The 24,794-nt window shown below is 35.2% G+C and overlaps 1 protein-coding gene across 1 annotated transcript in view; it reads left to right on the top strand.

Annotated features, from left to right (window-relative positions):
* MMP16 (matrix metallopeptidase 16) overlaps window positions 1-24,794 on the top strand; it is a 182,384-nt gene that overhangs the window by 93,609 nt on the left and 63,981 nt on the right. Inside the window, exons 3-4 of the mRNA XM_075705269.1 lie at window positions 3,393-3,515; window positions 16,404-16,708. Of these exons, the coding sequence (XP_075561384.1) occupies window positions 3,393-3,515; window positions 16,404-16,708 (428 nt within the window). The remainder of the gene's footprint in view (window positions 1-3,392; window positions 3,516-16,403; window positions 16,709-24,794) is intronic.

Raw genomic sequence — 24,794 nt, 5'->3', positions numbered from 1 at the left:
GCTAAGATCTAGATGATAGAGGTGATAGCCCAACTCTTCATCTTCAAATTGCACCTTACTGTAAAATTTACATGAAGATAATTTCCTGAAAGCTAGTGAACCACTTCTGCAAAAGGCTTACATTTGATTTACATTGGGATTTATACTGTATGTGAACCACAGTCCCAGTCCTCATGTAAGAACAGCAAGAACATTAGTGGGCCAGACAGCATGACAACATGGAACATCCCCTGCCTATCCAAACCAATAAGGATACAAGCATAATGTGTTTGATAGGTACATACCACTTCAAAATCAATGCAAGAACAAATTGTGACTGCTTGAATTTCATAACATGTTATTTTGGGCTATGTTTTGTTTTGCTAAAAATGGAATGTCAGTATTTCTAGTAAGATAATACAATGTTGAATTTTGAATCTATGCTACCTACTGTTCTTGAGTTTTTGTATTGAATCTTAAGTGTAAAACATTTTATGCTAACTTTATTTTCTGTAAGAGTATTGAACCTTTGACATAACTTGGGAGATTTTTTTCAATAACAGCTTTGAAGATTAATTTTGAAATTCACAACTTGGAATATTAACACTTATCTGCCAGGGGCAGCCCTGGCTTACCAGGAGCAAACCAATGAGAAAACCCTGTATTAAAACAGGTCTTCATCAGTTAAGCTAAATAATTTAAACTTTTTTTTGGGGGGGAGGCCTAATTCAATTGATTTAAAGTCATTGCCCTTGAAACAATGCAACTGTAAGAGATGTATTATATATTTCGTACAAGACCCTGATATTTTTGTACAGTGTTTCTAACAAAATATAAGTTATTTGTTTTTGCTTTATTCCTTGCTTCTTTCTTTTGAGGTAGTGATATCACCTTAAGGTGAGAACACTAATCTTTTGTTACGTATATGTCTTTTTTTTGCAATGTGTGTGTGCAGTTTCAACAGCATAATTTAAATATACCCTGACATTAAAATGCCTTATAACTGCATGGTGATATAACATGCACTGCAAAAAAGTATTACTGACAATGTGTCTGAAAGTTTTCTGAGGTCTGAGGCAATTTTAATCTCATTTGCTGAAGTGTAAATATGATACCATTTTACTAAGAAGAATAGAGCTGCCCTTTGGTCTGTAATGAAGATTTCCTTCTTTCCTTCATTTTCTTTTATTTTTAGAGCAAATTAAACTTTTCAATACTATTTCATCCCAGAAATCGCTAGTGCCTACTTTGTTGAATTCACACTTCTTTTAAAAAAACAGAGGAACCTGAAGTAAAGTTGCAGGGTGTTTCAGCAAATACTGGTGGGATAAAGTTTTATAGATTTTGCAGTACTGTCTTTGCAGACACTAAGGAAAGAAGATTGTTTTCCTTGCAAATACAAATAATAGTCAACTGTTTTATGTGCCATGCATACTTTGTAATTATTCTGACCAGAAATTAGAGCAAATAATTCTGTGTTTCTTATTTGAAAAAGGTAACTGTGAACTCAGTGTCTTCAGTTCAGGCAGTCAAATTCATAAGTTTTGGCTTCCCCACTTGTACTACTTGATGGATGTGTCACCCATCAAAGTTTTTGCAGGCACTTCTATAGCCTTTATCAGTGCAAGTAGGGTGCAGTGCCATCTTGGCACTATTACTAAAATTTTGTATTTTCACACAGGCTGGTGAGCTTAACTCCTACTTATGAATTTAAACAATAGTTTGCTTATATAGCATAGCTACAGCATATATGAAGTGTTATAACTCTGGCTGTACTTTTAAACCTCTTCACACGGATTAATGAAAATTAGTGTGGCTGATTTTGACTGGATTAGCCCATCTCTAAAAATTCATTCAGTATGCTATATGGTTTGTCTTGTATTAGTAGGTGTAAAACTTACAATGTACATCTCATTCCTTGAGTACAGAACTGAAAAATCAATGATTTCATTAGACTGTGTAGTTTTTTATATACACACACTACTCCTTTGTACTGCAAATATTCCACAATTTCTTTTGGACAAAACAAGATGGTTTTCTTCATTTTGCATGTATTGAGCTAAGAATATCTACTGGAAAAGATGAAAGATACTTGGCTGGTTGTTTTTTTGAGTTTTTGTTACCTGTGCATGTTTTAAAAGGAGTCTGTGTTCTGAGATGACATTTCAAATGACTTTTCTGTCATCCAGTCATACATACATGCAGTTGCTGTGTGTATATTTATTTATGAAACAATGCTTAAATGCCATTTTAATGGTCAGAAATTCATTCATGCAAGCCTGAATACAGGGTATGACTGCTCTCGTGGTAAATAGCATCAGAAAGCTATAGCTTTTACATCAGTAATTATTTGGCATGATAGAAATAAAGTCAAATGAACTGGAAAAGTAACAGAGGACATCTGTCTTTACTTATGCAGTGAATATCTTTAATCTTACTATCTTCCTGATAGTAAATTGTTCTGCAGCTATTCAGCTCATATAAAATAATTTCAGCTGAGTTTTGTTCACTTTTACTCAAACTAAATAACCCCTTACACTACAAGTGAGAAACAGTTCAATGATACTGCTGTTGAACTCATGCTTTTGAATTAGATATCATTCTAATATTGACATATTTGGAATTCTGACAAATTTGAAATTTTTGAAATATTGGAAAACATTGAAATATTGAAGGCCACAGTAAAAATGGAGTGCTTCTGTGGAAAGCCTGGTGCTGCTGCAATGGTCATTTTTGTTGTTTGTGATTTAGACCTTTTCAGCTTGATTTTGTGCAGTGCATTAAATATTCTTGAGTTAAATATCTCCAGTAGGAACTTACAGTTGCAATGAGATACTCTTCATTGTGTGGAAAGAGAATAAGATAGAATAACTTAATAGTATCATAAAGTTAGTGGTTTCAGTATCTTGAATTAAAAAAAAAATTCTGGTAGTTGACAAGTCAAGGCTTGTTTAAATATTGTAACAATGAGACAAAACAGAAGGATCACAGAATACAAAAAAATAATTTAGGAACTTGCGATTTGACTAAACCTTTGTGTATATACTTTAACTTCACCTTCGGGAAACAAGCTAGTAATACAGACCATAATTACCTTGAATGAATCAGAATAAATTATTGACTGTGAAAGACTTGTCCAGTTGTGAAGTCTTTGTTCAGAGGTTGTAGCAAAAGAAAACTAGGAAAAATAACAGCAACGAAATTGGTTTCTGAATGTCATGGAATGCAATGAAGTTCTACAAAGTATACATCTGGTAACAAGATAACTGTTCCTTTTGTTACTCTTTCTTGCATGTAGACACATAATTGATAATACTGTAACTTCAAAAGAGTATGATGTTTTTATTAGTTGAGTACAGTGGTTATGATTTTTCTTTCATGTTGCTTTAACTATGTGGTGCTGTTTCTTGCAGCTGGATGAAGAAGCCTCGATGTGGTGTGCCTGACCAAACAAGAGGTAACTCCAAATTTAACATTCGGCGGAAACGCTACGCGTTAACAGGACAGAAATGGCAACACAAACATATCACTTACAGGTACCAAAGATATTCATATAGATATATAAATGTCACTGGTAGTGTTGACTAAATTTATAAATTTAAAAAAAAAAAAATCTGAAATAGTTTTCAATATTTTGAGAATCTTATTGTTAAAGTGTGATATAAAAATGCTGATTTGGATAACTCTTGGATAAGTATGTATGTGCTACATAAGAACCAAATTATTTTCTTGGATTAAAATTGCATGCATTTAGTAACCAGTAAATTCTCTGAAGCTTTCAGCATTGATTTAACACCCAATATGTCCTTAACCTTACCTTTCAACCCTTTGGGCAACTTCTCAGGGAATATTGCTCTGAAACTAGGAACGCTGTAATGAAACTCAGATCTCTAATTTAAGTATGTAAAATAGGTTATTGAAAGGAGTCAGTCACTGCAAAATGTAGGTGCCTACAGGTCTGTTCTAAGTACAAATGAATTTGATTATAGTCACTGACCCAGCCATTTCCTGCCTACGTGATGATGGGCATAGGGGTATGTGCGGGGGTGTACATCTGTATAACCCTTGAGTCTGGCATGTTGTTTACACAGTATGTTGCCTACTGTCAAAACTGATCTTTGCAGGGAAAGTTAGATACAAACTGTGTACTTGCTAGAACTCTGTCAACCAAAGAAAGTGTCATGTATATAATATAAAATCCATAATTTGTCAGCAAACCAAGGATTCCAATACAGCCTGTTTGAAAATTTACACAGCCTCATTGGGATTCCTGCAATATCTAACAAGGGTAAGTTCTGAGGGATAAAGTAGTTTGCAAATTCATTAACTGGTGCCATTATTCATGAGCCCATATAAGTACGAAATTTTAAATTCATAAGCTCTAATGGTCATATAGACTGTTCTTCATACCACAGTGAAGAGAGAATTTTATTAGTAACTGTGTCAATACTATGGCTTCTGTCTGAATTGGAGAATTCTATTTTAAGACATTACACACTGATATAATTACAAGCAATAGAGAACTGACTGCCTTGAGATTAGTATGTTGCATTGGCTGGAGTCCTTTATTGTTAATGTAAATGTAATGCATAGTTAGTTAGAATAAGAATGCCCACCTACAGCACTTTACATTTATCTGCATTTTAAAATTTAGATGTAGTGAGGCATGCATGGTCACCTACAAATATGTGTGTTTTTCTATTGCTTTGACTTGTACAGAGTCTGATTCCATTTCATTACAGGATTTTTTTACAATGGTCTAAATCCTACCACTTGTATATCTTCTGTACTGTCACCCAAAGCATTAATCATAATAACAAACGGTGCCTGGTATTAAACTATGTGGCAACTATCTAGTAATCTTTCTCACTCTGAAGAATTTATAGCAATTCTTTACCTCCTGCCTTCCCTCTTCTAAAATGTTCACTCACTTTTACAAGACCTCCAGTCAACCAGAGCTTTGAAGAGAATAAACCTATAATATTTTTCGTAGTGAATTACAGACCAAAAGACATTTGAAGTAGAAAACCCAAATTTTATTGGAATAAAAAATACAATATAAATATTTCTGAATTAAAAAAAACCTCAAAGCAAATAGGAACAACAAAAAAAAGAAATAAAATGCTTTATACATTTCTCCTCACCTGCTTTGTTCTTCCCAGCAATTCCCTGCTTACAGGCTTAACACCAGTTAACTGAATGACATTTTAAGTTGCTTTGTTCCCTAAAATTTTGATCATATCTCTAGCATCACTTGTCTGCTCCATTTTCCTCAGTGCAACTTCTCAGTCTCTTTAAAACCTGCAGGTTTCCAGCTGCATTGTTTGTCTTCCTGGCCAGTCAAAACTTGTAGTCTCAAATGTGCCTGCTAAGCAAGCTTAGTAATTCCTCCAAAGAAAGAGTGATTTCTTCCTGATTTCAGTGTTTGCAACCTCTTCCACTTTTCTGGAAAACAAAGCCAAAACCAAAATCCCACAAAAAACAGACCCAAAACCAAGCCGCTCCTCAACAGAACAGAAACACAGACTAAACAATAAAAAAGATGCCATCCATCACAGTTATCTTATCACAGGACTGTACTCACCAGCTTTTCTGAATAGAAAGGCTAATAGCAAAAAAAAAAGTATTTTGTGGACATACCTGTTATGTTAAGAAGAGACCAACAGATGAACAAAACATGGACATTAACAGCAGTTAATGGGTTTTCCTAAAATCATAGAATCATAGAATGCTTTGGGTTGGAAGGGACCTTTAGAGGTCATCCAGCCAACCCCCCTGCAGTGAGCAGGGACAGCTTTAACCAGATCAGGTTGCTCAGAGCCCCAGCCAACCTGACCTTGAATGTTGCCAGGGATGGGGCCTCCACTGCCTCTCTGGGCAACCTGTTCCAGTGCTTCACCACCCTCATTGTAAAAAATTTCTTCCTTATATGTGGTCTAATTCTATTCTTTATTTTAAAACCATTACTCCTTGTCCTGTCACAACAGGCCTTGCTGAAAGGATTGCCCCCATCCTTCCTATAAGCCCCCTTCAAGTACTGAAAGGCCGCAATAAGGTCTCCTCGCAGCCTTCTCTTCTCCAGGCTGAACAACCCCAACTCCCTCAGCCTGGCCTCACAGGAGAGGTGCTCCAGCCCTCGGATCATTTTTGTGGCCCTCTTCTGGACCCACTCCAACAGGTCCATGTCCTTCTTGTGCTGAGGGCCCCAGAGCTGGACGCAGTGCTCCAGGTGAGGTCTCACCAGAGCAGAGTAGAGGGGCAGAATCACCTCCCTCGACCTGCTAGCAATGCTTCTTTTGATGCAGGCCAGGACAGGGTTGGCGTTCTGGGCTGCAAGCACACGTTGTTAGCTCACGTCCAGCTTTTCATCCACCAGTACCCCCAAGTCCTTCTCTGCAGGGCTGCTCTCAATCCCTTCATCCCCCAGCCTGTATTGATATCGGGGGTTGCCCCTTCCCAGGTGCAGAACCTTGCACTTGGCCTTGTTGAACCTCATGAGGTTCACAGAGGCCCACCTCTCCAGCTTGTCCAGGTCCCTTTGGATGACATCTCGTTCTTCTGGCATGTCAACGGCACCACTCAGCTTGGTGTCATCTGCAAACTTGCTGAGGGTGCACTCGATCCCACTGTCTATGTCATTGATGAAGATGTTAAACAGCACCGGTCCCAGTACGGACCCCTGAGGGACTCCACTTGTCACCGGTCTCCATGTGGACATTGAACTGTTGACCATGACCCTCTGGATGTGACCATCCAGCCCATTCCTTATCCACTGAACAGTCCACCCATCAAATCCATATCTCCCCAATATAGAGAGAAGGGTGTTGTGGGGGACTGTTGAACGCTTTACAGAAGTCCAAACAGATGACATCCATTGTTTTTCCTTGTCCACTGATGCAGTCACTCCTTCATAGAAAGCCACTAGGTTGGTCAAGCAGGACTTGCCCTTGGAAAATCCATGCTTGCTGTCTCGAATCACCTCCCTGTCCTCCATGTGCTTGAGCATAGCTTCTAGGAGGATCTGTTCCATGATCTTCCCAGGCACAGAGGTGAGGCTGACAGGTCAAAAATATTTGGTGATTTTTTTTTTTGCTAAGGATTTTGATTGGAGTAGAGTAAGGCAAGCTTTTCAGATTTGCTTCTTTGTTGCTTATTTCAAGAAAATATTTAATATAATACTGTAAATGTATAAACTTTTATCAGACTCTGTGAAATCTGCAGGTGTGGAGTTCTTCTTTGTATGCATCATTGTCAAATAGGTGCAATTCCAGTGCTGAGGGGAGCCCTTTGAAAGAGACCAAAAGTTACATTTACCACTTACTATCTGTCTGGCTACTTGGTCTTAGAGTGTATCCTCAGATGCTCTATTTAAATGAAATAATTATCACATCAGGCAAAGCATCAAGGCATTATTAATGGAAAAATAGAATTGAGATCACATAAAAATGCATTTTAAACTGTGTCTACTTGTATTTTTACTCTAGCATTTTCTGTCTGTCACTTATTTTTTCTGCAAGAATTGCTCCTGGCACCTATTAAATTTAAATTAATTAATGTTGTTCAGAATATATTTCCTCTTAGATTGTCTCTGTAATCATGGGTAAGAGGTTCAAAACAGATACACGTCACATTTTTTCTACATTTCCATATTTTCAATTTGTAACTCTTCAAGCTGAAACAGTTCCCCAAAATCTCAAGATGGAGGTTCAAAGAAGTGACTTACTATGATAATTTACATTATGGTATTTTTGGCCACATATTACATTTTGGACTTATGTGATAATTACTTTTAGAATGTGTGTGCGGACAGTATCAAAATGCACATTTCCAGCATTGGGAACATCAGTATGTAATGGGCATTGTGCTGCATTAGTTATACTCTGTCTCCCTCAGGGAATGCAGCTTTCCACCTATTCGAACTGGTGAATAGGGTGTTTGTTAGAATTTCAGTTTCTAATGAAGTTACACAGCAATATTACTTACTGTATCTTTTCTGCCTGGTATAGTTCATGCTGGTATACCTTGTAAACATTATTAGTACTTATGTTATATACTAACATGACTTTTACAAAAAAGGAAACAGAAAGTGAATATTTGAATCTTTTTACCAGCCAGAAGAGTATAGGAGTGAAGGAGAACATCTAGAGTATATGAAAATTATAGCCCCAGTACAGAACAAACTACAAAGATCTTAATGATATGGTCTTGATTCTTCCTTAGTGTTTTAGACTGTATCAGGTTACACAATAACCTCTGAACACTATATAGAGTCAGAGAAGAAATCTATGAAACCTATTAAGGGATTTTTTTTTTTTTTAAGGGGGTGTTTACAAAGACACTTATAAGTCTCTCAAAAAACAATCACCTTTTCTTTTGCTAGGAAAGTAAATCATCCAGTACTTTAAAGAAGGAGCAACAAAGTGAATCAATAAAGCAACCAGCTTTGTAAAAATAGAACATAAATGTTTATATGTCCTTTTTAGACAAAGAATTTTTGAATATAAAGTCCTCTTCATCAGACTTCTGGGCATACTATTACTCATTTTAACTCCAGCAGTCAGTCATTGGTCAATTGCTCAGATTATTCAGTCTGAAGAACACTTTTGCAAATAAAATTGGAGAATGCTTTCTAAAAAGCCAAGCTTTACCTTGCATTAGAACCATTACTTAGATTTCATAACAATTTAAAATAAAATAAAATGAGAAATTAAAAGCTATTCTGCTTTATTTTGCTGTCTTGAGGAAGAAAAAAAAAAACCCAGTTTGATCGTGCAGCAATATGTAATAATTTAATTGGTGGAATAAACTTAACTGTAGATGGTCAATGGCTTCATCCCAAACCAACTAGAATTAATTTAATCTTTTTCTTGACTCCAGTGGACATTGGATCAAGCTCTAGATTAATGACTTTTTACTTTCTCAACAAGTTGGATACATCCTGGATTTCAGCTCTCCAAAACCTGACAGAAGACTAAAGATTTTGACATGTCTAACTTTATGCTGTCCTGTTAAATGAATTAATGCTAGCTGGGAGCTTCAGTACACAATGAAAAGTCTGATCTGGCTTGTTAACAATAGACTGTGTTATTTTTATAGTCTGAATGATCCATACTGTGTGGAATATGGAAAGAGAATTTTTCCTGGATGTTTAAAAGCCGCACTGAAAAGAAAGAAAATACCAAATTAAGAAAAAAACTTAGAAAATATTGTTGATTCAAAGTAGCAACAAGATTTTTAAAAAAAAAAAAAAATATTTTGAGTATACTACTACAGAGGAATATTTAGAAAATATTTCCTAAATCAAGGAATTGTGCACCTTATTAATCATACTTGTCACAAAGTCAGTATATGATGAATTTCCTTGATTTCAGTTTGCTCATGAATGAAGAAAGGTCAGCTTTGTGTCTATATTGAAATGATAACACAAGCTTTGCACTGTGATGAAATTCACATTGCATTATTTTTGAAATATATGGCTAGGGTATTTCAGCATCAAGACATGAGCATATTGTCTTTCCATTAAAAATGAAAAGCAGAAATAAGGGGAAATAATGATTATCTGCTTTTTTCAGAGATGCTGAGAACATCCTAACTTTAACAAATTTGTGAATAACTGAAATGTCTGAAAACTTTTCTTCAATATCCTAGCAATATTCTATGCTTTAATTCAGTTGTACCTGACTAATATATTTTGAAACATGACAGAAGCATTTACAGGATTGGGCTGCACTTTGATATAATTTTTCCCCTATGTACATATGAGGCCTACGAGACCTTAAGGTAGTGGAAATACCTAACTATATGCTCTGGAATCCTACCCTACCGCTTTAACTCAGAAACAAATTTTGAAGTCCTTAGCTCCTCTGTATCACAGAGCACACAGTTGTATAGAAAATGCATGTAGATTTATATTGACATGTGATAGCTCCAGATGTGGAAAGCATTCTGAGTGGCATGGTGAAGTTTTCAGGGTTCTCTGAAAACAGATGTTTTCAAAATGACCTACCCATGAGTTCTTAGTATTCCTACTTCAACGTTTTGCTGGAACTCTGATGATTCACATTTGCAAATCTAGAAAAATAGTAATTTGTACTAAAAAGACTACTTGTTTTCTATAATAAAGTGCTCATAAGCTGTTAGACTACCATAGGGCTTTAACTCTTAAGGACACGGATGCTATGACTCCTGACACTAAGCATTAGCTTTTTGTAGTAAGCATGGATGCAGAATTCGATGCTAATTAAGGCTCTATTATACATTCTTTTGTCATTACAACTGCATCTCCTACCAACTTTCAATCATAAATAGCATAAAAAATGCAATTCTAGTCAACCTGATGACACACAGAAAAATTTCCAGTATCTATCTACCTGGTATCTGCTAGTGCCATTATAGGCAATGTTTAGGAATCTGAATAAAATTGAACAGTTCAGTTCCTGAGTGTTCATTTAAGCATATTTATCCCTCTGTTAAAGCTTTCCCAAAGTCCAACTTAATAAAGGTATGCTTACCCTTTTCTTAAAGAACTGTGTTAGCAGTATTATATACCTTAGCATTTCTAACCTCTGAATAGAAGGGGGAGGACATGTCAAATATACCTAATAAAAGGAGATTAAATTACACTGTGGTAATTCTAAAATTTATACAATGAAAAAAGTCTAGATAACTGTAATTTTGAGAGAGGATTCCTACGTAACAATCAATTAAGCCAATTAGTTATGCTTTTTCACAGAGTAACTAACAAAAAAATGTTCTTCGCTAGCTGTATTTTTGTCAGTCTTTTTCATATAAAATGTGAATATTGTAGACTATCAGTTCTCATTTCTTTAATACTTACCTACTTCAGCAATCCTGAAATAAATAAATATTTGAATATCAGTGTGCTATAATTATAAATGTTTATGTTGTATTTTATTAATTTTAAAATAATTAGTAGTAAATTATGACATGGGATTACTTAGAACATCTTTCCTATAAAAGCATTTGTCTGTCAACTATGTTGCTAATCTTGGGTTTGTACCTTGGAAATCTCATCTTTGTCACTTTTTATCTCCTTTTAATGAGTTATGGGGAGAATATTACCCATGAAACCAAAGAGGCAAGAGAATTATAAATTGTTCTCAACATGGCAACAGTATGTTGACTTTTAATGTGAACAAGAAAATCAAAAGCAATAGTTCTGACTTGGGTTTAATCAGCTGGAGCAGGAGCTATATGAACCAAGATCACATTCTACATGAGAAACATTCTTAGGTTATAGTTACAAAGAGTTAGCAAAGTGAGACTGGAAAGAAGTTGAAGCTAAGAAAACCCACACCAGTGAGAGATTAATGAAGCAACTTGATAGAAAGTATCTCTAGAGAAATGGTGGCGCAAAATGAAATGTACCTTTGACCAGAGGTAATCTATTAATTTCAATAAAAGTAACAGTGGAATTTAAAAAAAAAAAAAAAAAAAAAAAAAAAAGCTTTGGTTCAGTTTAGGTTTGATTTACAGCAATGAGAAGGTAGTTTCAACAAGTTATTCAAATTTAAGCTATGTTTCAATTCATTTTATCTTAACTTTCATATCAAATACAGATCTATAATTGGCTTACTTCAGACAGATTACTGACTACATCTTTTTACCTACTTAGTTGAATTTCCTGTTCTTTTATCTTCTGTGTCCTTTCTTTCGTTAGAATGGGGTTTCCAATTTGTGACTTTGCTCCAAGAACATCTTGGAGTGTTTGGGAGAAATGGCATTGTAGAAATATTTTCCCCATTTATATTTAATTCATATATTTATTTTCTAAAAAAAAAAAAAAAAATCATCTTGCAACATTATAATTACATAATAATTCTAATAGCACTCATTAGTATCCAGTCTAATCAGCACAACAGGGTAGTGAGATATTGTTAATCTCGTACTCTGGATTTAATGCACAAATGAGCATAGAACCAATTTAAAACCAGTATTTATTATATGCAGTGGAGAATAGAGGTATCAAAGTCTACAGGCCATGAAGAAGTCTGTCACTGAGTTATTATAACTCTTGTGGAGGCCATTACTGCTAAGGTAAGCAGTAATAATAAGCTTTATGCATTTTGAGCTTTGTCTAGCCTTTGCTGAACTGCTTCTTGGGTCTAGCTTGGGTCAGAAGGGTTGATTTTATATACAGAATTGTAGCAATTTACATGAAAAATATAATGAGCTGTTCTAATGACAGCTCAGGAAGAAAAAAAGGAAATAGTGAAATTTAATGGCAAATATGTGCTACTTAATGTACTGTATTTAAATTTCAGATGACTGATTTTACACAGCCAAGTGAGGTATATCTTGACAGCCTTGCAAGGCTCCTGAAGTTGTGGCAGCCAAAAATGTGTCACTGAAACATGGATAATTTTTTTTGAGGATATTTTGGGGAAGGAGAGGGAGGGGAAGGAAAACCCAAAGCTTTTCTAAAATCAATAGGTCTCGGAATTTCGGAATAACAGTCTCCAAAACAAGACTCTTAAGGCTTCTGTAGAAATAGTAAATCAGTATGAAAACTGCATATCACTGGTGAAATCTTATTATTCTTGTGCAAGACATGGGTTTAAAAGCTATAATGCCTAATGTAACTATCAGGCTGAAAACCATGTTTGCATCAAACAGCAATAATAACCCCAAAATACTGTATTCAACTGATACATGGCTGTGGTCAGCTAAGAATAACAGCTTTCAAAATTTATACAAAGTGTCACTCAGTTTACTAGTTTGTAAAAAATGGCATTGAAGTAAATGTTTCATCTTATAGATCATCTTTTACTTATTGAAATACTTTCCCTTTGGAAGGAATTGTGAGTATGTTCTTCAGCCTCTTTATAAGGTTGCACTGCCGATCTGGTCAAGGTCAGCATTGGATCTTTCTCTCTATTGAACATCTTTTCTGTGAAATGATCAGTAGACTTGGAGGTTAGGAAAGTAATACTTAGGAAATATTGCTTTCTTATTGTGATGTCCTATGTCTTGCCATGCTGCCACCTTGCAATAGGAGCGGTTCTGAGTTGGCAAGTCCTCCACTTACTTTTATTTGAGCTCCATTATCTGGACATGTTGAGCATAAGATACCCAGTTCCTTTTTTTTTCTTACCAGTGACAGTTACCACTATTTCAGGTGACTGTTGGCTTTAAGGTGTAGAGCCAAATATAATAGGAAAAGGGTTCATATAAGACTTCATTTGCTATTGCAGTGATATGTCTAAACTGAAGACTTTTAAGAGATGAGTCCTAGAATCTCTGGTAGTTGATACATTGTCTGTATGGATTGATCTTCTTACTGTACTTCCCCTTTGGAGGTTATATGGTCAACACCATGAAAGAAATGTAAAATAACTTGGATTTCATATGTCTACATTGGTGAATTATTCTAAGCAAAGTTCCCAGATAAACGACTTCAACTTTCATGTTACACACAGTATTGGAATTTGCCCTCTTGGGACTGAACATGGCTTGTGTTAAACACATTAAAATGGACAATCATGTTCTGGAAAAACTCTTGTATTGGAATAACTACTGATTTATTTAATTTCTTTTAGAAGCTACATTTTTCAGTATAATCTCACCCTCTCCAGAAGGTTGTTTTGGAAGCCAGAAATCTGTCTTGTTTTAATACAGAAAGTATGCTTTGAAAAATCTTTCTTCTTGACAATGAACCTTGAGATGTTATTTCAAAAGTAATTCAATAGCTGAATCCTGTGGAAAAGGTCTCCCATCATAGGTAATCACCCCTAGTTAATGTGTGTGAAACTAGCACAATGGCTCAATTTTTCGTTTGTAATCAATGACTAAAACCTAATTCTGTTCACTGAAAAAGCAAGAAAATGTAAAGTGATAAGGTTTAAAATGTGAGTCAAGCCCTTTTAGACCAAGTAATTAATTTAACACCAATACAAAATTACAATCTGTTTTTATCCATTTCCTCATATCACATATAACAGCATAAGACCATCCTTTTGCTCTGTTTACATAACCCAAAGTATGACTATGACCCATTACTAAGATTCCTAAATGCAAAACAATAAAATAATAAAAAAAAAACCAACCTGTATCTTTCAGATGAACATTTCCTACAAGACAATATCAGTTTTGCTGGACATATTCTATTTTCTGTGAAAGCTTGTTGATTCATTTGCTGTATTCATTATATATAGCAAATAACAGAGGCTCTAATCCTTCAAAGAGCTGTGCTTGAGACAATGTATTTGCTTCAGAGAGCACACTGCAGGATTGACTAAGAGACAATTCATCAGTTTTGTAAGTGGTATTCTTAGCATAGCAACAGGTTAACTGCTGTCAAGTTTTTGGTAGTCGCAGTGTAAGTGTGCCTTTGTGAGATGTTTTGATTTAGTGCTACATGACACTCTGGTTGTAAAATACTGTACATTCTCAAGGGGCATAGGATGAGTAGTTTATGAACTTGCTAACTAAAACATCTCAAAAAAGTAATTCACAAAGGAGGGAGCTTTCAGAGAAAGGTTCTGTAGGGACTGATATTTAGTGCAGTGCATCAAATATCTTTTTAAACACCTGAAAATCAACACAACACTGATCATAAAATTAGTGATGTGTAAATAACTGTGAAGAAAGAGCATCATATAAAGCAATTTGAATCACATGACATTTACATCATATAGGGTAAGGCTATGCCTACAGATTAGAGGACTTTTTCTCTCTGACAGTGAGATCAGTACAGCAGTCCTTTGTAGTTCTGACAGAGTCAGTTTTAAAAGAACATTGCAAACTTGGAGTGAGTTCAATAAAAATCACAGAAAATATTAATAGACCATAATAAGAGATTTAAAGAGTTCAAACTTTTAAGTTCAAAGAGACAACAAAAAGGTAATGATTTTGCAGTGCAGAAATGTCTTTTAAATATCTTGTTTTTAGGGGGAAAATATGTTCTTAAAGCTCACGTGTGTGAAAGAGAAAGACAGAACAAGAATCAATGCTACAAGCCAGACAAATAAGAGAATAGGCACAAGTATGCAATGACTGGTTAAATCATCTTTGGAACAAAAAAGAAGTGGATTCTCTACAGTATACTATCTTCTAATCTGCCTTAATATCTCTTTGGAACATACATACCAGCTAAAAAGAAATAATGCTTTGGTTAGACTAGCATTATTGGACTCAATACAAGAATATTTTTGAGTGGAACTCAAAATAGGTAACTGTTTTCTACATGAAGCTATGAAGAAAATATTATATATGTGAAGTCAAATCTATAAAGTTAGACTTGAAGGATTTATTTCCATTTATATAAACTTACAAAACCATATAATCAAGCACATTTAATGCACCAAAACAAATCAATCATTCCAGGTTTTTTCATGAAAATATTTTTGTTCTGCATTAACATGCCATACTGTGTAAACTTACATAAATCTTACACATACTCTAGAACTATGTAATTTCTGAAATTTGTGCTGGACATTCAGTCAAGCACATGGCAAATGAACAAATAGCATCTGATTGCAGCAGTTTCAGAACAGACACAAACCTAACAGAGTTTTTGCTGGCCATATGAATCGAGTAAAAATGATGGAGGAAATTGAATAGGTCTGAAATTTATTATTGCCATTCTTTTCTTGAATTCGATGATAAAACCAAATATTTTTTTTAAGATGATTCCAGTATGATTTACTAGTAACTGTCACCCTGAACTCAACTGTAATTCTGAAGGTTTTTTGCCTTTCTCTTACGTGTGTCATTTGAAGAAGTAGTGAAGACTGAAATTTCTGTTTAAATATATATTTCTGAATTAGAACATAATTGTTTTTTATAAAATGATTTCTCTGATGATTTCTACAGTTTTATGCAAGATTTATAGAAGTAATCAGATTATAAAAGGACGTCTTAGCCTGTATTGAAATAAAAAGGCTTTGTTTCTGATAAGGAATTATCTATCCAGTTACAAATGAAACAAGAACTGTTTTTAAGGCTTTCTGAATACTGGTTGGTGGTCACAGTATGGAGCTCTGCTATTGTTAATTTTCATTTAACTGGAAACATTTTTCTTTTGATCAGAAATGACATGTAGTTCTTTAGCTGTGATGGATTCTAATTGTGGTCCAGGAGGTAAACACTCAGTGGTTGATTAATCTGGTTATCCCACTGTTAAGAATTTTTCATTTTAAAATATTTTTAATCTTCTAAAAATAAGATTTTTGTACTGCTGAGAGCAACCTAGCGAACAAATAGTAAGTCAGCATAAAGGGCTACACAGATTGACACAATAATTTTGCACCAGCTTGTTTAAAGATACTCTTAAAGGACATGCCGGAGTAGCACATTTTATTAAAAGCATGCTGCTTTTAATAATTAGGGGAAAATGGATGTAAGCAGTGTCACTTACCACTCTGCTAAATTTAATCTATTTAACGTTTCTCTGTTTCTTTCAGCATAAAGAACGTCACTCCAAAAGTAGGTGATGCTGAAACTCGTAAAGCCATTCGCCGTGCCTTCGATGTGTGGCAGAATGTAACTCCTCTAACATTTGAAGAAGTTCCTTATATTGAATTAGAAAATGGCAAGAGGGACGTGGATATTACAATCATTTTTGCATCAGGTTTTCATGGAGACAGTTCTCCCTTTGATGGGGAGGGAGGATTTTTGGCTCATGCATATTTCCCTGGGCCAGGAATTGGGGGAGACACTCATTTTGACTCAGATGAGCCATGGACTTTGGGAAATCCCAATCATGATGGTAAGACAAGATTTCAGTTTAAACAAAATAAATAAATGGCATGAATTTTCAGCTAACAGAACTATTTCCATGTTTCCCTGTCCCTAAAGTAACATAGTTTTCTTTCCTGAGTTCACATTACTTCAGAAATATCTTCAGTTGATTGGTCTATTAGAATCTGAGGCAGAAAAGTTTCTGTCTAAATGTAAGTTACAGTATGAAAACATGTTTCTCTTGAAAACATTGAATTCTTTCTAGGAACCTTTGTGTTCATTCAAACATTGTACTGTTGAATGTTTACATAAACTACTTGCATTTTGAAATTGTTTGCCATACAGATCTTATTTAGGTTTAGGGAAAAAGTGGAATGTTCTTTAGCAGTGATATAAGAGACGTTAAGAACATGGAGACTACCCACCAATACAGTGGATGCCAGTGTACATAAAACCTAGTCTTCTCCAGTTTTTCTTTATGCAGATGCAGTCAGCATTTAAAGTCAACTCTTAAGGATGCCATTCCAAGAAAAGAGTTATTGTTTCCCAATAACTTTTGAACGTCTTTTGGAATTGTTAATTCCAACAATAATTCCAATTTACTTAAGTTGTACATTCCCTGTAGTCAGTGACTTCATAGTGCAGTTGACATACCTAAAATTTACCAAATCAAGATTAAAGATATTCTTTAAAGTTACTTTTCACAGAACTATAATCTGGCCCTGGTCAAGCTCCAAGTTCATGTGACTAAATTACTGCCATTGTCTGGGAAACCTAATTTAAAGCTAGACTTTTCATCTCTGCAGAACAGTATCAGAGAAGAGCTTTTGTAGACATATTCTGTGTTTGATGCTTTGACAGGTTTTGGTTCCAAGCAGCCTCAGTTCTCTTAGTAGATCTCTCTAAGCCAGTTACATAGAGTCTGAGAGAGTCTCTTCAACAAACAATGATGCACAAAAGAGGATGCACAGATGCACAAAGAGGATGTTTCTGGCATACAAAAGACGATAAAGATGGCAAGAGGTGCAGAACTGTTGTATTTAAATGTTACACTGAAATTGTGAACAATGAGACTTTATCTGATTCCTTTCCTTTCCCTTTCTCACCTGAGAGTAAAATTCAGAGCTTTTTACGTAGCAGTATTTGTAGCCTGCAGTTTGCAACAAAGCTTTATGTTAATATTTCAGGAGTATAAATACGGTATTGTGACTGTTCTAATGGTGCAAGACTTCTGCTGTGCCAGGGTCAGTGAAGCAAGAGCAGTGTACTGCACTGTGAAAGCCCTTAGTAGCAGAAAGGGTTCAAGGAGCTTATTTCTTGTGGACCAAACCCTAGATTCTTACTGGAGCAAAATCTGTGGTATTGCACTGCTCGTATTTGCCCTTTTTACAAGTTTAGCTCAAAGAAGCAACAGTGGGAATCTTCTGCTCGTGCAGTTCAGGTACATAGTCACAGCACTGTGAGGCTAAATTAAGGTGTTTTTATGGGCCTCAGTGGGAAACCAACACTGCACATAATGTTCTGTGGTTTTGGAGCTAGTACTTCAAACACTCAGGAAAATCTACAGACGTGTACGTTGAAGTCAAGGTGTCAATTTAAAATGTGATAACTCTTCTGGAGCAGTTCCATATATGGATACTTTTAGTCTGTATGAAAGTATGCAAACTTATGGCTATCTCCTTCTCCTTTAATTTAAATAATTTTCAGAGTGCAAAAGGGCATTCATGTCTTTATATGCCTTTTTGTAGTTGAGTTTTGTAGAGCACTTTTCAAAAGCTATTTCTTGTATTAATGAATTTTAAGATATTTTGAAGGAAAAAAAATCAAGTGAAAGTAAAATGATACTGTTACTAAAAATATGCTTTTAAGTATCTTAAAACATTGAACTTTTATAATAAAAAAGTTTTGCTATCTATGTCATGAAGGTTTAATAGGTATCACTGGAAATTTATTCTACAAATTTAATAACTTATGTACTTTGGTGTACTCATATATACTTTTTTGAGGGGGACATATTCCTGTTAGAATGGAATAGTCAAAGTAGAAAACCCAGGACATTTTATGACTGGAAAATTTGTGCAAAATACATGACAATTAAAATAAATATCTTACCAATGTAAGTTTTCCGAAGAGTTTTGGCAACTCCTAGTTTCATTGTTGAGGTGGCATGAAACATGGATCTTAGGTCATAGCTATTGTCCAGAGAAAAGCCCTATGTCATTGTAACTCTATAAATTGCAATGTGTGTGCAGTTAATCTGTACATGCAGAGTGCCTATTTGTCTGATTGGTGACTTCCAGTTATCAGGTAGGCCAAATTCTGCTGATGGTCTTACTGCATTAGCTTACATCTAGGAATCCTGAAGGAAAGTCCAGATTTTTTTTTGTGACTGGAAAAAATTTCCAGGTGGAAAAAGAAGACAAGCATGCCATTTGGGACTGACAGGAAGAAAAGTCTTACAGCTCTCTTAGGCTCCCTATCATCTTGAGCTCAGTCTCAGAGCACTGAAAAGCAGAAGGTTGAAAAATATATTTATGAACTTAGCTATGAGTAATTTTTCCCAGGTGAGTATCATTTTCCTTTAAGGTTCATTGCTTCAATATTCCAATAGTCATCTTCATGTAGTGTTATTAGAAATCCAATAGAAGGGGAAAAAGATTTGGTGATTTATTTTTACTTTTAAATTAACTCTCACCCCAAAGGGCTGATTTGCTCTGTTTCCTATTCTATTATTCCAGAGTGATTTGAAAACATGGACCAACTTTGTTATTTAGCAGCAAAAATGCAAACATAAGATCATCTTGAAAATTACTAGCTTCATTCTCCATCTTGTACTGTTCTTCTAATGAAAATGATTTGCCTACTGTGTACCTCAGAAAAGACAGGCAACTTCTTGAAATGCGTTCATAAAATGTTGTCCTTTTAAAAATATTTTTCTTTCCAAATAAGTAATCATATACAAATTCAATATTCTGAGTATAGTTAATTCCTAAGATAATTTATCCTGACTAGTTAATTGCCGTGTCTTCATACTTTAGGTTTGGGGTTTGGGTTTAGTTGTTTTGTTTGATTGTTTGTTTTTTAATTATGTTTGCTTGATTTTCTTGTGTTTTGCTTGATTTTAATAATGTTCTAGACTGTAAGGACAGTTCCAATAGAAATACATCATCTCCACCGTGCAGTGCTGCTTTCTTTTGTTCTCACTTCAGTGGTATGGTTTTGTGGATCGCAGACCTATCTTATCAATCATGATCTGGGGAAGAGATCTGTGCTTTGACTCCTCCCTCATTCTGAGGAATGAATAAGGTTCTTGTAGGAGTAAAGACTAACGGGCCTGTCGCTCAGGAAAAACCTCCTGCCATACAATTTAACACTTGCACACTCTCTAAAATGATGTCTTTTGTTGCTTTCGTAATACCCTGTAAGCAGAGTACAGCTGGTACCTTAAATCCAGCTGAGCTGTAGAGGTGTTTTCTCTGAATTTCCTTCCATATTGCTGCAGGTGATGCCAGAAGTATTGGCCAGAAAGAAAGACAAAAAACTTGCCATCACAGGGGAGCAATGGAAACAAGGACAGGATTTCTTTTGCTAGGGAAGGAGGGATATACTGGAGGATAATAGTTTGGGGTTTTTTGCAAGGTAGAGAAATGGTAGTCTTCCAAAACTTGGGACAAAGTGTTTGTATGCACTGGACTGTAGCCTTCCTCCAGTCAGCTTTCATGTTCCTCTTGTTCTTTTAGTACACCTACTTTTCAAGTTGTTCTGTGGGAGTAGGCCTTTTCACCTACAGTAGATTCCATTTCCTTTATGGTCTGCCTAACCAGGCCTCAGTGTGAGATAACAGCCTTAGGTTTGTAAATTATTTGGGACAGGATAGTTTCTTCATGCATCTTACGAAGTACCTTGTGCTCCTAGGCAGTCTCATTTCTGGTAGCACTTGGCAACTATGGTAGAAGAAGAGGATGGAGGAAACAAACATTGAAGGTGAAACACTGTTCAGGAATAGCAAATCAGAAAGGACAGGAATATCACAGGAAAACATTTCACAATATATACACTTAAAGATGTAAAAAGGGTAAAGAATAAATAGGAGATGAAAATCAAGTTATGTAAGTAGCTATCTCAAAAATCAGCACTTATTAAGAAAAACTTTAAATTCTGATCTTCAGTGCTGGAAAGAAAAAGAAGTGGAGAAAAAAAAAGGAAAGGAAGAAATATTAGTATACCAGTCCTGAGACTAGGGAGAGATTTCATTGTCCCCATTACTCCAATCCATTTAGGTGATATACATCACCTAATTTTTTAAATGAAAAATTTATGGACAAGGAATAACGTACCTAAATCCAGAAAAGAACAATGACTTCTTGCTAAGAGTGGCAATATTTTGGAGATACCGTATTGTCAAAATCCTCAACAAAAATATTTTTCAAAGTATTTTTTTAATTTGCAGTATTTCAAATCACTGTGATGAAATTCAAAGTCACTGCAAGGGAGCGGGGCGGATAGGGACTTTTTAGTAAATTTTCCAGTAGCTAGCAGAAAAATCTTGTCCTATGTCCTGTCTTTCTGTACCAAAGCTGAAAGTGGTGTTGTTATTAACCTTAACAAGGCTCTCCCACATATTATCTTCATCTGTCCATTATTAAATCTGCAGCATTGAAATTTTTTGATGCACTGCAATATAATTAGAGGTTGAAATGTCAGATTCTAGTAGAACAAGTAGTGTGCTAGATTTCTGGCTTCATTATGGAGTTGTTAAGCCTCAGAGCCTATAGTCTCCTCCTCCCCTATCCTCCAAGTTACTGCAGTGTGATGGGCCATATATATTCACAAGGTCTTAGAGATAACATGCTTCCCCTACCATTAGACTGACAATTATTTGTTTCTACTTATATTCTCCATATTTTGTTCTAACTTTGAGCAACAGTTTTGAAAGCTCTTAATAATGTCTGCTGAGCATAGATGTTTGCTACTGGAAAAAATGGAAGGTGTATTTCTACAATGACTCAATTAGGAATAGGACTTACCTTGTAACTCCGCCTTGTTAATAGCATAGAGTAATGAAACAATAGAAAATTTCAGTAGGCCAGTTTTCCTATGTGTACTTCAGAAAATGCAAATTAGAAAGAAGTCAAAACATGTATTATATACAGTACTCACTAGATTTTATTTCATTGCCTCATTCCTGTGACTGAAGGTTGCCTATGATCTTCTAACAGAACTTTGAGAAACAGAGGAGGCACCATTTGATCTAAGAGCTGCTAAATGCAGTCTACACAGTGGGGGCTGCTTCTGAAGTGATGAAGTAGATATATGTCCCTTATTATAGGATCATTAGCTGCTGTATTTCGCAGGGGAAGTGTTATTTGCTTGTTTGTTTTTTTGTCTGTTTGGCTTGGTTTTTTTAAGGAATCCCTTGTAAAGCCTTGGAGTGGAAAAGAACTATTCTCAGTTTAGTTTTTAGTTTTCTCAGTAATTTAAAAGCGGACAATTTCAAAAGCTAAATGAATCTCAGACCCTTCACCATTTCTGAAGTAAGACCCAAGAGAGGGACAGATGAAGAGTCTGAAAACAATTTTCTGAACAGTGACTTCAGAGAAAGCTGTCTTATCTTTAGAAATCTGCATATCTAAACTAGTTCTGTTAGCAAACCCCAGAAGCCATTTTTCATGGATCAAGTTTGTGTAACATTCTGATATTCCCTGGCAACCCCAACCCATCAAAGCCAGGTTCCTTGACTAGTAACAATGCTCAGAAAATTCATTTTGGTAGATAATGGCAGGGAAAGAAAGAAAGGACTGTGATGAATTTTGCAGTTAATGGTCACTGCTACCTGCATGTTGAATGAAACACAGACTATTCTTATCAGTTGGGAATAATGACTGAGATGTACCTGTTCTTCTTCCTCACTATTGCCTTACGTATTTTCCACCAATGTCTTTTTCCTGGATTTGTTGAATGATATATTATAAACATAATTCCTATTAAATATAGGAAAGCTCTCAGATGGAATCCTAAAAATTATGGCAGAACGAGCAGAAAGGAAGACATTCAGAGAACAGGCCATCATGGATGAAGATATATACACACTATATTCTAATAGAGAGCAAAATCCATTACTGATACATATCATCATATATTTTATGGCTTTTTAATTTATATATTTCCTTTCTTCACCTGAGAGTGTATGAGAACATTTTTGCTATCTGTCAGAAGGTAAACATCTCTAACATAAGGCATAAACTCTTGCCCCTATTTCAGAAATTGCATTGTTTTATCAAAATTGATTTCACATTTGTCTGGCTACATGCACTTAAGTTAGTTTAAACCTTGTTTAAAGCAGTTATTTTTTCTGGAAAATTACTGAATGCATCTAAGCCTATTTAAGGGAGTGTTAAACCAGTTTGAATGGAGAGTGCACTACTTTTAACTAGATTAATTTAAGATTGACCTACTTACACAAGTGCAGCTTTTTAAAACAGCAAGATTTAGAAGTAGCTCTTGGGGAAAACAAGGATTTCTTGGGAGCTTAGATTTCAAGTGCATTAGACATGATGCTTAATGTACCAATTACTGGCTAAAATCTGACCATAGAACTGTGTCTTCCAGTGGCAGAAAATATTTGGTAAAAACTAAGTTTAAGTTCTCCTTAGATAAACACAGTAGATCAGTAATGGTAGTTTGATACTCTTATCTCCGTATGCATATCTGCAAGAGAAATAGAAATCAAAGTAAAATGCATGATTTTTTGCCTCTGTAGCAAATTTACCGAGGCAGATGCTGTACCATACTGAAATTCTGCAGAAACCAGTTCTTCCATCAAAGAATATACAATAAATAACAGCAAGTGAAACTTCATTACAGAAGTAATATATGTTTTTAACGTACAGTTACATTTAAATGTAAGGAGAGTATTACTGCAGAGTGTTTACATTCATGTGGAATATTTGTAACTTGTATGTACATGAAACTGTGTTTTTGGGAAAACAAAACCAAAACTTCAAGAATCTAGTAATTATCTTGTTAACTCTCCAGCATTCAAAAAATTATTCAGGTTTTGCAGGTAATAAAAAGAAAAAAACCCAAACGTGTCACTTTGTACCATGCTGCTTGTAGGTTGCCAAGTAAAAGCTTCTTGGACCTGATGCAAATACAGTATCTAGTGTAATGTACTTGGACTCTAGTTAGTGCATAGATTCTGCTATGGGCACTGTGTTGGCAGCCAAGAAAAATTTATGAAAATCCTGATCTCTGAACTGCATAGATCAACTTGTAGTAAATTTCTTTTGGCTGCCAGTGTGGTTGACACAGTGCAGGAGATATATGCTGCTGGAAATATGAACCAGTGGAGTTGTGAAAATGAAGTCTCCTAAGGGAGCTCTGTGTCTCAAACTGTGCTCATGTCATATGCTATGGCTAGGTATAAAGCAAGACGAGTATTTCAGATTAAAGGAAGTTCTGTATTACAATATTACCATGAAATTAATTTCATAAACCATAGTGCTCTTAATTGATTATATATATTTTTAATAAGCTCTAATCAATATCAGATTTGATCTGTAACCAAACAGTGTGGCCTTGCAGTTGGCACGTTTGTTTTCCAGTTCTGTACTAGGTTAAATATGTAAAAGATCAATATATTCTTTGAATGTGTATTATATTATACTTGTGTATATACTTTTAAATACAGAATTGCCAACATGGGTTCAGATCAAAGGTTATCCTACAAAATATCCTATCTCCAGTTATGGCTATTAACAGATACCTCAGGAAGAGAGTAAGAGCAGGGCAAACATATGGCAACAAAATCCCACCATATTCCCTCTTAGCTTCCAGCAATCTGTGGCTCATTGAATTTCTGAGCCACAGGCCATATTTTTGTGTTTAATAGCCTTTGAGGGATTTCCTTTCATGAATTTGTGTAATCTCTTTTTGAACTCATGTAAGCATTTGGTATCCACAACATCCTGTGGCAATGTGTTCTATAGTTCAAGCAGATGTGAAAAACTACCTCTTTCTGAATTTTGAACCTGCCATTGATAAATTCACCTTAGGTAGACTGATTCTCATATTGTGAGGAACTAATTTCCTAATTAGTTTATCTATGCCATTCA

This window comes from Pelecanus crispus, chromosome 2 (assembly GCF_030463565.1).
Source record: "Pelecanus crispus isolate bPelCri1 chromosome 2, bPelCri1.pri, whole genome shotgun sequence".
Lineage (NCBI taxonomy): Eukaryota > Metazoa > Chordata > Aves > Pelecaniformes > Pelecanidae > Pelecanus > Pelecanus crispus.
This window is presented reverse-complemented; position numbering and strand designations above follow the sequence as displayed.